We start from the raw sequence: 16,058 nt of genomic DNA on the forward strand, positions 1-16,058 counted from the left end.
CTTTGTGCCCAAGGGTTTTGTCACAAAGAAACAAGAAAGGGACACAAAGTTGGAAGAGCACTGTTGTTAAACATATAATTCTATGCTGCAGCATTGAGACTTCTGTTAATTTAAACTAAGGGGTCAAGCACAAATCATTAAAAAATCACACAAAAAGGACATGCAGATGCGTCCGTATTAGGGTTGTCAAAATGTATCCGGATAAAATACTCATTTTCAAAAGTATTGATACCTAGCCAGGGAATGAACACTTAAGTTAAGTTATTGTTATTTTTTCATCAAGCTTGCCTAATATTGTGCACAGCATACAACCTCAAAATATTCTTCTAATTGTTATTGTTTATTGTATTTATTTATTTTTTGCAGACCTCAGACCTGAAGCTTGTTATCATAGTTGCAGTTTCTTTTTGCACAACTGTTTTTATTGTAAATATTTAACCTGTGGTTCTGTTCATTTTTACATTTTGCATTTTTCTTGTTAATAAAAATATTTCTGTAAAATTTTGGGGTCTTTGTTTTTATCCTTGTGGTATCGAGTATCGAATAATTTCCTGAGTATCGTATCGAGTTGAAAATTTTAGTATCGTGACAACCCTAGTCTGTATACTTGTGGCCACATGGCAGCGTGGGAGTGAATCAAAGGCATGAAAGCGCCCACATGCGTGTGTGTTTTCTGTGTTCAACATTATTTGTCAAACTGAGTTTGTTCCGAACGAGACAGAGTGAACTGACATGTCTGTCATCTTCTGAGTCTGATAATGATACATCAAACAGTAAAAAAGTTAAAGTATTACTGACTTAAAGTTAAATCTGATCAAAGGCATCTCGTGTCTCTCTCCTTCACGTCTCGCTCTCCTCAGTGGGAGTTGTTCTCTTTAAGGTTGATGCCGACATTCGCCTCCATTTTAAATTAAACCTGCTGTCAGCTTTCTTTTGTCAGCGTGTATGTGAGGAGCACAAAGGAATCAGTGTAAAAATAAAGTGGAAAAAATAGGACGAGGCGGGCGGGCTGATGGACATGAGACAGGCCTTCAGCAGCGCTGTGATTCAAGACCACTTTGCTCTATTAGCCTTTCACATCTGGAGCGCCACATGTTCCAGATTATGAGCCGCCGCTCAGCACGGCCTCCAGCTCTGCATCAGGGGAACATCAAAGCAGATTGCCACCGCGCTCAGATGTCGACGCGCAGCAGAAATCTAGTCGGGACGTGAGCGCGGCTCCTCTCAACTCCCCGCTGCCTTCAAATGTGTATGAATATTTTTGTGAATGATGACACAGACTCAAGAAAGGAGCCTCCACGAGGAAGTCTAATCTGTCTCTGCAGTGGCAGCCAAAAGGGTAGAGATGTGAGCGGAAGGTCGCCAGTTCAGATCAATGACCTGACGGGAAAATGCAGTCGGGGATTGTGAGTGTGAGGCTGTTGAGGACCGGTTCAGTCAGGGATAGGGTTGTCAAAAGTATCGATACTCAAAAAAGTATCGATACTAAAGTGTTGTATCCGGATATGATACTCATTTTCAAAAGTATCGAGAATCAGTATTTGCATTACCTCTTTTATTATAAATATTTAACCTGTGGTTCTGTTAATTTTTACATATTGCATTTTTCTTGTTAATAAAAATATTTCAGTTAAATTTTGGGATCTTTGTTTTTATCCTTGTGGTATCGAAAATGGTATTGAGTATCGAATATTTTCCTGAGAATCGGTATCGAGTTGAAAATTTTAGTATCGTGACTGACAACCCTAGTCAGGGATGATCTGGATGCTGCACACTGACAAACACAAAGACTGATATAAAAATTGTAAGATAGTAATATTGTCAGTGTGAATCTTGGCTGTTTGGCTCGGGTCATTAATGCTGAGGTGAGAGGATTAATTGCTCGCCTTTTAAAGTCCTTGATTCCCTCTGCTCTTGTGGTGCAGACGCGGTCATTAATTTTGCCACTGTAATAGTCTGTGGTGAGTGTTTGTTTATACGTGACCCTCCATCTCCTCGTGTCTCCGTCAGCATCACTTCACATCAACAAAACAACCTCCAGCCAACTCAGGGAGCTCTCTGTTAATACTCTGTGACTGTTTGTGGATGTTTGTCAAACTCTGATTTTGTTGGGTAATCTTGATGTATAATGTCGTCAGAAAAAAACCCTCGAGTGGACACCAAAACACAACTCTCATATGTGAAACCATAAATCTTGTCTCTAACAGCCTCCTCTTTCCACCAGTCTGCAGGGATTGAGCCCCATTAGTTTCAGTGAAATCAGCCTCTGATGTTGGCCGATAAGGCTTGTTGTTGTTGGAAACAGAGACTGTGATATTCACTGACTTTTGCCCATGTGGCAAAAGCTTTGTGGCTGAAGTCCAGCCCTTTGTATCTGAAATAAAAAGATATGTAGGAGTTCAGCTGGTGGTGGGACAATATATACAGTGAGACAACACTGATTTATCAACTCTAAAGAGATGTTGCTGTAGCATTTATTCTGTGGTGGCTCACCCTTAAGAATCTCTGGATGTATAAGGATGTTTTTTTATATTATTTATGGATTATATATGGATTTTTAGGGGGAGATAGCAGGTTAACAGTTGATGTCACATAGAAGTGGTGTACATCGTCTGAAAGCTAGGAACCTGGAGAAAAATTTAATGCAGCTCAGCACTGTGTGTTAATCAATTAATTAAAAATGATTACAGTGTATACAAGTTTAGAATATTATGATATGACTATATGAAGTCCATTTTCATGCTCAATTATATTTCATAAATCGTTTTTGCAGCAATTTTCGGGTTTATACCATTTGTTCAACACATTTATTGCTGAATTCTGCAATTTTTTTTTACATCAAAAATGGATAGAAATAGTAAAAAAAAAGTGCCTTAAACTACATGGAATTAGCATAAAAATGAACAAGTATTTGAAGGGGAGACTTATGGGTACCCATAGAATTAATTTTAATTCAGATATCTGGAGGTCCAAGGTCAAGGAATCCCTGAGAAAACTGCCATGCTAGTTTTTCCTCGCTAAAATAAAGTCTTACTTTGGAGCCTTATTTTCTGAGATCTTCTACTTTTTTATAAAGTAGTAGTTTTTAGCAGTTGGATTGGGGTCATGTGACTGACTCCACCAGCGAAGAGCAAATCAGTTTTGGCCTAAAAAACCCTCCTTTGTTCCTCTTGTCTGTATGTTTATGGGAGAGTGTGTTGGAAATCCTAAAGAGACATGGAAGTAAACATTAGGGGTGGGAGAAAAAAAAACGTTACTCCCCGGAATCGATTATATTACGTCATATCCGTGTCCAGAAAAACTTCGGCCCTGCCGTCAGTGTTGCCAGCTTAACGACTTTGTCGATAGATTTAGCGACTTTTCAGAGCCCTCTAAAGACTCTTTTTCAAAAAAGCGACTAGCAACAAATAAAGCAACTTTTTCTTGTGTTACTGGAGACTTTTGGGACTCTCTCAGCTGCAGTCACAGAGCTGGAGGGGATGTGAACCCCTCAGCGTCCAGTCTGCACATCACGCATGATTCCAGCATGATAGAGAAACGTGCCTACCTGTCTGTATCAGTCCTGTCCCCACATCATCTCTCTGTGTGCGTCTGCATGTGCGCGCACCAAACTGTCAGATCCAAACACACTGTTGCATTATGCCGTTCGTTAGCCACGAGCTAACATTAGCTAACAATTTAAGTTGTTTAAATCGCAAAAAGCTACTACTTACTTCCTGTCGCTAAACACATGCAGCTTTTGAAAATAAGAGCACAGTGTGTTAACAGAATCCACCATTTATTTTTATCTTACAGCACTACTTCAGAGAGCACTGAGTAGTCAGAGCACTTGACTTATTATTTAAAAACATATTGGTTAATCTATTGAACAAGTCATTACATAAAGTTAATTATATTATACCTAGCCCACATTTGTGCTGTGTGGACATTTCAATTAATTTTGTATCTGTAAACTTGTTATGGACCTCTTCTTGTCTCAGGTGAAATAAATGTCAGCTGCTGTACTGACTGACACAGACTGATGTGCATTGTTTATGGGAAGAACATTCATGGTTTATCATCTCTAGAAGTGTATGAGTCAACTTGTTTGTTTTCTAAGAAGGAAAAGAAAATTGCAATTATTCATTCTATCAAATTGCAATACTTGTAGAATCGCAGTTATCAAGAATCGTGATACAATCGAATCGTGGCCAAAGCATATCGTCCCACCCTTAGTAAACATCAGTATTATTGTTACTTTAACCACGTTGCAAAGTTACCTTCCAATCTGCTGGAAAACAGAACCATTAATGAACACTAAATTTACTTGCCTAAGTATGTGTATGTTTATGTTTATATTGTATATTTTTATGTATTTTATTTATTGTCGCACTGCTTTTTGGAGTTAGCTCTAAAATCTCATTGTACATGTGTATAATGACAATAAAAGCGTTCTATTCTATTCTATTGTAAGTGATAAAAAAGCATCACTGAGACTTTGTCCTTTAAGACCGAGCAGAGCTTGTCATAACCAAGTGTGTGTCGGTATGTCAGACGCTGGTTGGTACCCGTGTTTCTGTGTGTCCCTGCTGGTGACGGACTCCGCTTGTAAAGAAGAGTATTGATCTGCGCTGCTCCCTTGCTGTCCCAGTGGTTAACCTCAGTTTCAACAACACACGGCTGTGACGGGGAAATCGATACAAGTCACCGAAGCCTGCTCTGCTTGGTTGGACTGGTTGACAACGTGGCCCTCAGATGGAAGCGACAAGCTCCATCAGACAATTAATTAATACTGAGAGGAGGCAGCGTGTGGGAGAGAGACAAACTGAGGCAGAGATAAAGATTTGAGATCGGCCTGCACTTGGTAGTTTAGCAGTTTAAAGAATAGCGTCTGATACCAGAGAGTAAGATTGTTTAAAATGCCATTTGAAGACCTAATTTATGATACATTTATGGACCAAAAGGTTTCACGCAACATGTAAAACGAGACTTTAAGGATTATATTTCCAAATGCGGCTCTAATTTGTAAATGGGAGCCAATTTAAAGGCTGAAATGCAACATTTATCAGCCATGTCACGTAGAGTCATGTCATTTTACAAGCATCGAGTGCCTAGCCTGATGCCGACAGATGCATCTGAGAAGCCGCCAATGGAAACTGTTGGAAAAGGGCAGAAACCTTAACAAAATAAATGGCAGTCCATGACTGTCCATGCAGAAACCACTCTGGAGAGGTGCAGAGCTGTTCTTCAAATGAGGAAATCAGCATCATCCTGTTCTGATGTGATGTGTTTTGGACAAACTATGTCATCATATAGCTGCTGGTAGCTCCTCACAGGAAGCTGATTGGTCAGAACTTCCCAGTTGTTTGTCTAAAATGCATTGCTTAGAGCCTGGTAAAAAGGATTTGCGATCCTGAGATTCTTGCTTGATCTTTGGATATCAAGAGAATCCAGCTTTCGTGCAATGTAATGGGTTGGCTGCAGCAAACACCAAAACCATTGTCCAGGAAAAACAAGTTTTCAAGATACAGTAGCCAGGATTTGCTGAAGCAGGGAGCGACTTCACTATGTTGACCAGTTTTTCTTTCGTTTGTCCTACGAAGTGGAGTTTGATAATGCTCAGAATTAATAATTAAAGTGTGTGGAAGTTAATCCATCATGCAGTCTGAACAGAAAACTATACAAACATGTTTAAGCTTTTGTAAGAAAGTTCATGAAGGAAACATTTGTGAGGAAACCCATCTTGCTTGCCATTACCCTAAATCCCCGGACTACAAATCCCACAAAACCCCATTATGAAGTTTGGTAGATGACCATGACTGACCTCCTTCTCACACGCGCGCACACACACACACACACACACACACACACACACACACACACACACACACGACTTCTTGCCAGAATCGGACTGTACCTCATAAATTCATTAGAATCTAAATCAATAACTAGTTACGTTTTTAGGATTGAGTTTTCAAACTTTGCTGAACCTGCCACATAAATAAATCACAAAAGAAACTAATCTCCCATCTGCTTCTGCGAGCAATCTCACTACAAACCCCTGAACTCAGGTGCTCCACATGAGGACTACAGGCCAACAGCCTCTCCGTCAAGGTAAAAGGCTGAAGGTCGGGACTTATTCCTGCAACCCCAAAGCGTGAATCACTAATAGATACAACAGCAACAAGAGACCGTTTAGAAATACAATGCGGCTGGCATTTTGGAGAGGTCGCATGAAGAGCTGGGTTCAAGAGATGAGAGGAGAATAAGGTTACGGTTGAACACGTGTGAGAACAATATAGATAAGAGAGGGAGGATTTACCCCCGAGGATACCAGAGAGAAAAGTGTCAACAGCAGGCTGGAAGCAGAAAAGACAAGCAGTGGCAAATACACAAGGTTAAAACGAAGAATCAAAGAGTTAATGGCTTTACTCTATTGTTTTAGTACTTTTATTATGGTAATATCTTTGCAGGAACAGAAAAAAATAGGAAAATGCTGAAAAGTTTTCATATATTTAAAGGACGAATTAAGGGTTAGGACTAAGTGCAGCTGCACAACCGGTTACAACGGAAGTTTGGTGCAAAATGCAAAAAAATAAAAACAAATTGTGGACACAGATTTTACACAGGAATAATCTGCACCAAGTTAACATAACTTCAAATGAAAATTTGTTTTGGGTTGACCCAGTCTTGCAAGGTGATGCGATGACGGTGAGTTTTACTAATTGGCAAAACATTTAAGCCAGAATTTAAATTTTTTTTTATTGGTTTACAAGATGACTAAAGGAGACTCTTTCCTATTTTCTTTTTTTTTAAAGATATTTTTTAGGCATTTTATAGCTTTATTGATTGTGGAGATATTCAGAGTGAAAGGGGGAGAAAGAGGGGAAAAAAGGGCTCCAAGCCGGATTCGAACCCGGGCCGTCCGCTTGTGAGGACTGAGCCGGGGACGCCCAATCTTTCCTATTTCCACCCGAGACATTTTTAGTGGTAACCTCAGCATGTGGTGATTACTCAGGAAATAAAATCAATAAAAATTAATTAGATCATTAATCTCATAATCTCACCCTTGATCTCATAACATTACATAAATGGTCTTAATTGGTTTAACACATTTCCTAAAACAACATTTCTGAATAAAAATGTCAAATGTTTTTTTTCGGATGAAATCACATCTTCTCTGTACAAGAAGTAGTATAAACATCAGGATTTATACCAATTTCAAATGAAAATTATCTATTCTTTCTGTATGAAACACTTTGATGATCAGGTTAGAGCCTAAGGGTTCGGCTAAATTTAATTTGTATAAACGCTCTGGACTTTATCAGACTTTTTAAATGGTCACGTTTGTGGGTCGAGGACACGAGAGGGAGGTCATCAGTAATTAAAAGAATTTGAAACCTACTCATAACAGTTTCACATAATCACTTTCATAAAGCCTTCACATAACCTCTCTCTAGACGAGTCAGAACTGTGATTGAGCCTGATATTAAAGTAATTTCTTACCTGATAACGTAATACATTCTTTGATTAAATGCGATTATTGAAACATGAGATGGGGGTCACTTTTTGAAATTATTGCCACATCAGTGTGGAGATGATGATTTATTGCAACAGGTCTGAATATATTTTTGGTTGATTTCAGTTGCTGTTTTATTACCTTTTACATTATCATATTATGTGACGCTGATTGCATCATCTGAGATTTGATTTAAATGGCGTTTTTATAGTTCACTGGTGCCAGCTGGAGATGAAACAGATGTTTATGAATATCTTCCAGCCATGAGCTCCTTTATTATTTTTTGCCCTGATGGTGAGCAGTGTGACACAGCTGTCCCTTTACATTCTGTATCCTGAAAGGAGCAGAAGTCACATTTTTATGTGTAAATGTCACATTTATAATTGTCACGTTAGAAAAAACATCATAGGGAAAAGAAGTAAGAGAAGAGTGAGGAAGAAAAAGGTCAATGAGACAACAGAAGAAGGCGTCAAAGAGATAGAACATCCTTCATACTGACACATGAGTCTGATCTCTGTGTTTCCTGCCATCCGAGTCAAACACGTTCAAAGAAAAGCGAGCACTTCAGGGAAACTAACAAACTCTCACTGACAGAGACAGAAAGAGGGAAAGCAGAGAGTGCAGCGGTTGTCAGTGTGGGGTCGGGGAACTTTTCAGTGTGTCTGAGATGATTTCTGACAAATGCTTAGGTTGGATTTAAATGGAAAGAAAACTAAACTAAAGACGGAATACACAAGTGATCTATAAAGCCGATTAGGAACCACAACGTGCACAGGTTGAGTTCAGCCTGAAACCTTTGGGAAACACTTTACAATAACCATCATTTATAAATGGTAAACAGATAGTTTATTAAAGTTGAATCACCATTTATAAACCGTATATAGGCCGTTTAGAATGGTAAATAGAAAATGTATTAATGTTGAACTATAATTTAAAAAATGCCAAATATATGGTTTATTAATGTAAGCTGTTACTTTACCATAAACAAACAATTACATTATAATTATTAGTTTATTAATAGTTTTGCACTCATTATAACATTTTTAACACCAATGTTAAGTTTGTAAATTATTTCAAAAATGATTCATATACCTTTAAGAAATTGTTTGAAAACACATAAATATTAAATATATATAGCACTTTGTAAATGGTTATTAATTAGTTTATAAACCATCTATAAACATGACTTAGATGGTTATTGTAAAGTGTTACCAACCTTTGTTACATGTTATTCTCCATCTGTCTTTCCATTCATTTTCTACCATTACTGCAATAAACCCACATTAAAACCATGTATACAGTACTCAACAATTCATTAGACCACCCGTCATAAAAACAAGAAAACATAAATATTTTAGCAATCTTTTTAAAGTTTGTTTAAAACTGAAAAGTTATGTATTTTGGCAAATTACAAAGTGAATTTATTTTTTTATAGCCAGATGTGAGCCGGCTCACTGGGCTTCTCTGAGAAGTCACAAATGAATCAAACTGAACATTCAACCACTAAAACTCACTTATTTTTGTTCAGGAATGCAAGTAAATAACTATAATTTAACATCTTAATCAATAAATAATAATATGCTTTACTAATTCTACAGGTTTTTTTTGTAAAACAGTAAATTTGGAAATTCATGGTAACAATAATAATTATATTTTAGCATTAAAAATATAATTTCGGTTAAAGAGCTTCAACATACTGGTGTATTAAACGTTACAGAAAGATAAAAAATGGTTTTGTTATTACTAATGCTGTTCATTTAGGACATTTAAACCCGTGGTCTGATACATTTGTTATGATTCAACCCTAAATCAACATGTAAAATCTTCTTGTCGGGGAACCTGGGACTAGAGAGCTTCCCATTGTAACCAAAACTAAAACTCAGGACCTCAATTGGCTTTTTCATGCTGCTGCAGGTTTCTGTTTTCTGTCTGTTGGGGTTGCTTGTGTTTTGAATCAAGGCTCATTATCTTTGGCTCCCATTCTTTTCTTTTCCTTTTTTTTAATTTATTTATGCATGCAGGTTTTCTGCAGGTTCATTTCAGATGCAAATTTTGGACCCATGAAGACATCAACCTGGGACTGAACGTCAAATGATCCTCATCTGTGTCGGAATAGTTTTGAAAGAATCACTCTGCAGAGACTGATTAAGCAAAGTTAGCACAAATTTTCCAAACAAACTTTCAGGGAAATAAATAAATAAATAAATAAATAACTGTCAGATTGGATCTCTGTGATCCTTTAACACAAACAGAAAGCGCTCGGCTAACTGGGAGTTAGTTTACTGGACTCTCACTAGATTGGTTTGATGGTATCAGGGTAAAGCTCTTTGCAGAAGATAGCGAGCCCATTGAGAAGCCTGATTCCTCTGAAAATCCCCGCAGCATCTACCATTGCCAAACACTGGCCCGTCTGCGCTGATTTGACAAGAGGGCTCCGATAAACTGTGGCTACAGAGCGCAGAAAGAAAACTCTGTGGCTTTCCTCGTGAAACAAAATGAACACTTTAATACTGCATTGTGCTTGGAGGCCATACACAGAGCTGGGTTTAAACAAATGAGACCACTTTTGGCTGTCATCCGTGAGCTGCTGTTCTGGCACGAGGGAAGAGTTTTTGTTTACGGGATGAATAAAAGAAACAAACAGCGTTCCTCGAGGTCCAACTAATCCTGGCTTTACATAAATTAAAAAGCTGGGGGAAATGTGCGGACAAGTGAAAAGAGTGCAAACATGCTCTGACTACCAAGTCAACAAACTGTGAGGAGACAAAAAGAGGGCAGCCTGCAGGAGTCAAGGACGGAGCAGTTTCAACACTTGATGACGTAGAAAACACACAGAGTACAGATACAGATTTTCGTCGAAAAATAGTCTTTAAATTATTATGAGCTCAAGAAAAGGACTTTCCCTCCCCGAACATAGAGACAGAAATGAAGTTCCTCCTGCATTTGGTTGGAGTGTTCATCTTTGAGAGTCACTTTTCACTCCGGCAAGGACACGAGCTCATCAGTCTCTCCGGTCCCAAACCCTGTCGTCCTGCTGCTGCCAGCGTGACTGACAGCTACGCTCCCAGCGCTGACAAATTGAAAGCTTGCCCCTGACCTAACCTTAACTTTTGGTTTGATTTCATGTTTACATCCTGACATCTTTATGACTAACTGACTGTTTAAATCTGCTGAATGAAAGGAGGAAAGACTTTAAAGATAAACTCCCTGATTTTGTAACACTGTAGAACTCCAGAATCTCAAACTGAAATTCAGCAACGAGAGCTGGGAGGGGATGCGGGGAGTGTAGGTCAGCTGTGATATATATATATGTATATATATTTATATATATATACACTACCGGTCAAAAGTTTTAGAACACCCCAATTTTTCCATTTTTTTTATTGAAATTCAAGCAGCTCAAGTCAAATGAACAGCTTGAAGGGTACAAAGGTAAGTGGTGAACTGCCAGAGGTAAATAAAAAAAGGTAAGCTTAACCAAAACTGAAAAATAATGTACATTTCAGAATTATACAAGTAGGCCTTTTTTCAGGGAACAAGAAGTGGGTTAACAACTTAACTCTATGGAGTCTTGGGCGATTTTGTCCATTTTTTTTTTTTGTGTCTTTTTTTGGTCATTTTGTGTTTTTTTTTGTGGTCATTTTGAGTCTTTTTTAAGTCCTTTAGTCCAACATAAAATGTGATTTTGAATCTTTTTTTAACTTTCAAAACACTATCATGCTCAATAAAGGATTTTAAATGTTGCAAATGTGCATTAATTTCAGAGTACACTGAGACATTAAACTGCATCATTTTCAAAAAAATTCTGGAAAAGTTGGGGTGTTCTAAAACTTTTGACCAGTAGTGTATATATAAGAGATATGTGCATGTGATAAGGAGGAGAGAAACAAGTTTTTAAGGAGTAATTGTGTATGCATGAGATTGGATCCACAGTCTGTGTGACTTATTAGTCACACAGGTGTGACTAATAAGTGAAGAAAATGATCTTCTTATTTTGTGCAAACACATTTCACTCTAAATAAACTACATATTTAGTGGCAGCAAACAGACAACAACTGTGACAGGATGTCCTAACTGACGACACACTGACTATGCTGTTAAACCTCTCAGGGATCAGAAAGTTTAAACTTGTTCTATTTAAGCTGTCTGATATGTACAGGGATAGTTTGGATATTTAAAGTGGGTTGTATTTTTCCATAAGCAAATATAATGCTGTGTACAGCATATTGTAGCCAAATAAAGCAACATTGTCTCACAGAAATCCGTGAAATAGCCACGGATTCGCTTAACTCAAAATCCGTGGAATAGACACGGAATCACTCAAATTTCCATGAAACTGACACGGATTTCGCTACAATGCAAGTTAATGACAGTCATATCCCGTGGCTATTCCAACATACAAAGTGATTATGTACATTCACTGAGTGAATATTTAGAAAATAAAATATATATTTCTCGCTAGAAATGTGATCAAAATCCATTTTTATGCAGAAACTAAGTCAAAATATTGTCCGCCATGTTTTTTGTTCTGACCGCCGGGACCTTGAAAGTCACGTGACTTGGACACAAACCAATAGGAAAAAATATTAACTTGCATTGTAGCGAAATCCGTGTCAGTTTCACGGAAATTTGAGTTATTCCGTGGCTATTCCACGGATTTTAAGTTAAGCAAATCCGTGGCTATTTCACGGATTCCTGTGAGACCATGTTCAAATAAAGGCAGCCGGAACATCCATCTGTGCTCTTTTCAAAGCCACCATCTCCTTTTTTTAAAAACTGCAATTTTACCTAACACAACACAAGAGTTGCTGCTCTGCTTCAGTGACCTTGGTGAATCAAAACTAATCTTTAAAAAAAATAAAAATTTTTTTGAGGTTACTAAAAAATCCTATCTCCAAAATGGGAAGTTAATATGGATAAGTTCCTCATACAAGCCTACTTCAAATCAGAACTATGCCTTTAATACAACATAGTGATAACAGGAAATAAATACATGAATGATGATGAATAAAAAATCTGTACCTTTTTATGAGAAGTATGTTAACGTACAGGAGGGGGGGGGAATATTCTTATAGCAATTTATTGAGTTTGAAACAATAATAAATATATGTCTCTAATTACTGAGTGCACAGCAGCCCAGTCAGTGAGCAAGTTATTTAAATTTGATTTAGCATGGCTCATTCATAGGGCTGTACCAAATGCCTTTATCTTAAAAAAGGAAGGGTTAAATGAATAGGTTGAATTTCCCGATTGTGGGATTAATAAAGTAATTCATCTTTAATCTTTTGTTGATCTAAAGCTTCTGTTGAGGTTTTCCAATGAAGCTTTCTTTGAATGTAAATAAGGTTTCCGAGGACATAAAAAGAATAAAAAATAGAGCTTGTTTCCTTGAACCCCCTCACAGAGATCCAGACTAAATATTCTATTCTTCTGTCCCTGATAGGAGCAGGTTATGTTCATGAATCATTCCACGTTTGAGTGTTTCCACGATGAGGAGCTTACAGCTATGTTTAATGTTTTACAATCTCTTTTAAATAAAACCACAGCATTTACAACTGAAATGCAGTTGTAAATGCAGCAAAATATCCAATTCATGTGTCATATTCTGTAGAAGGCCAAGTAGAAGTCCTTGTGCCAAGGTAATATAGTAAGAAGAATTTCAAAGAAAGTTTACGGGCCTTTTACTTTTTTATCTGATAAATATTATTAATGTTTATGTATTAACCAGCCCAGGGCCTCCTATTCTTTATCTGTGCAGAAAACTGTGAAATACCTGGTTTAAACAGAATAAATAGACAAGCCAAAAAGCATTTAAATGTTGATTTAGAATTTGAATGTCCCTGTTACGACTGACTGAAGTTTCAAACTATTCGGTACAGCCCTAATGCTGAATATTCTGTTATAGACGCCAACCGATTTCTATCAAAATAAATCATGTCTTTTACAATTAGACCCTAAGTCTCAAAGCTTTCCTTCCCTTTGCTGAGTGAATCTTCACCCTAAAGACGCCGGAGCGGCTGATATGTTGAGAGCAACATGGTCTCACAGAAATCCGTGAAATAGCCACAGATTTCGCTTAACTCAAAATCCGTGGAATAGCCACGGAATCACTCAAATTTCCGTGAAACTGACACGGATTTCGCTACAATGCAAGTTAATGATCTTCACCACAAAGTGATTATGTACATTCACTGAGTGAATATTTAGGAAATAAAACATATATTTCTTGCTAGAAATGTGATCAAAATCCATTTTTATGCAGAAACAAAGTTCAAACAAATTTTCACTAAAAATGAGAGAACTGTCCGCCATGTTTTTTGCTCTGACCGCCGGAACCTTGAAAGTCACGTGACTTGGAACAAACCAATAGGAACAAATATCCATGGAATAGCCACGGGATATGACTGTCTTTAACTTGCATTGTAGCGAAATCCGTGTCAGTTTCACGGAAATTTGAGCGATTCCGTGGCTATTCCACGGATTTTGAGTTAAGCGAAATTCGTGGCTATTTCACGGATTTCTGTGAGACCAGGTTCGTTGAGAGTCACTACGACCGTGATATGTAGTTGGACCAGATCACTGCAACTCAACTTGTCCTCACCACAGGTTGTTTTTTTCGTCTACAGTAAAATTGCTTTTATTATTATTTATCTATTTGAGTCTTTCCTTTCTCCTTTATGCAAGTACAACTAAGTTACACCAATATGTTGGTGTAAGCCTCGCATGTATAAGTGTGCAGACAGAGGTTAGTTCGCTACATGGTTATTCCTACAGGGTAGTTTGAAATTAACGGATAGAAACGGGTAAAGGTTGTTGATTGTTCAGGGGAGCAGGTTAGTGCTTTACACCGCTATTTCATCCCCCAGACAGTCGGGAGTCCCCTGTCTGTTGAGGACATTAAGCAGCCTCAGCGTCTCCTCGTCCCGCCCCCAACCAAAGATCTCCAGCCCCTCCTCGTCGTCCTCCCCGTCGTCCCCATTGTCACTGCTGTCGTCCGTGTTCGACTCGTACTCAGAGGCGATACCTGACTCGCGAAACCCCGCCGCAAAGTCCAGGCAGCCCAGAGATTTGACGTCACGCGACAACAACTGCGCCGTGCCCTCAGACAACTCCCGGGCTTGGCTCTCGAGAAGCGGGGGAGGCGAGGGGAGTCGAGGAGGCGGAGGCCCCGGGAGAAAACGGAAACACTCCAGTTTGAGAAGACACTTGTCCCTACCTAGGGGGCTTCCCAGCGTCCCGTTGGAGGATGAGAAGGCGTTCCCGTCAGCGGAGCCCAGCGCGGGCAGGTTGAGCGAGGACACGTCGGGTTTGGGCGTCGTGGGGTCGCAGATCACTGGAGGGACCGTTGATCTGAAGGTGATCTCCAACAGACTGTCCTGAGATCCCACTGGAGGGAGAAAAAAGAGATGAGGGAGAGATAAGACTTTATCAGACTTTATTTGTATAGCACTTTTCATACAAGAGAGATGCAACACAAAGCGCTTTACATAAAAAAAATAAATAAAGGAGAAAATAATAATAATAAAAAGAAAACGAAACATAGAAACACCCTACACCCATCCCCAACCCTCCACCCCACCCACCTTCATCCCACCCATCCTATTAAAAACAAAGCACAAACTGAGGAACTGAGGAAGCGCCATCTCAACATGGAGCAGTGAGGAAACACTGGAGGCAGGTTAGAAAGAAATTAGATAAAGGATAAAGTAAGATAAAATAAATTAAAATGAGATAAAAAGATATATAATAATAATAATAATAATAATAATAAAATAAAAAAGTAAAAGTCAATAATGACAATGGAAAGTATATATATATATATAATAAAATAAAAAGCTAGATAAAAAAGATAAAACAATAAATAAATAATTAAGAACTAGAGTATGATAAAATATATATATAGAAATAGACTAATAAATAGTAGCAAATAAATAAATAAATAAAAGAGAAGATGTAATAACACTAAGATGCATTAGCAGAAAAATCTCTAAAAATATATAAACAACAGATCAAATTTGATATCACATTCAACAGTTCCACCGTGCTTTGATTTAAATTCATCTGCTGTCAGCCTATCCTATCTGTCGGCTCCAACAGGAGAATAATGTATGTGATGTAGATATCTGTGAATTGTGGGGGAGAGCAGCTCCTCGAAAACTACAACCAAATCAATCACACAGTTACCAATGAATCCATTGTGTATTGAATAAGCTAGAAAAAATATATATTTCAAAGCATTTCATCATCATCAGGGAAAACATGATTTGCTTTCTTATTTATGGGCACAGAGCAAAGACCTGGAGCTGAAAACACTTTAAAAATACATTATAGGAACTTACCTTTTCCCCCCACTATCTAATACTAACCCCAGTATTTCAGAGTGTCTGGCCTGGTACTGCAGATGGAAACTAGCTAAGTCTGCAAAGTTTGAGATGAATGTTTTTGTTGTACAGGGCTACATTTGGGCAATATTTCTGTATGAACTGCATGAATTCAAACAGGATTGATTTCATGCAAACTGACTGAACCGTCATTATGAAACATTCTGGAAAATTAAAAA

At 38.1% G+C, this 16,058-nt stretch overlaps 1 protein-coding gene across 2 annotated transcripts in view; it reads right to left on the bottom strand.

The window, feature by feature from the left end:
* LOC131977406 (carboxyl-terminal PDZ ligand of neuronal nitric oxide synthase protein-like) overlaps positions 1 to 16,058 on the bottom strand; it is a 266,401-nt gene that overhangs the window by 29,469 nt on the left and 220,874 nt on the right. For both annotated transcript variants that reach the window (XM_059340693.1, XM_059340692.1), the window contains exon 10: positions 14,715 to 14,885. In XM_059340693.1, the coding sequence (XP_059196676.1) occupies positions 14,715 to 14,885 (171 nt within the window). The remainder of the gene's footprint in view (positions 1 to 14,714; positions 14,886 to 16,058) is intronic.

The sequence above is a fragment of the Centropristis striata genome, chromosome 9 (genome assembly GCF_030273125.1).
Source record: "Centropristis striata isolate RG_2023a ecotype Rhode Island chromosome 9, C.striata_1.0, whole genome shotgun sequence".
In the NCBI taxonomy this organism is placed as follows: Eukaryota; Metazoa; Chordata; class Actinopteri; order Perciformes; family Serranidae; genus Centropristis; species Centropristis striata.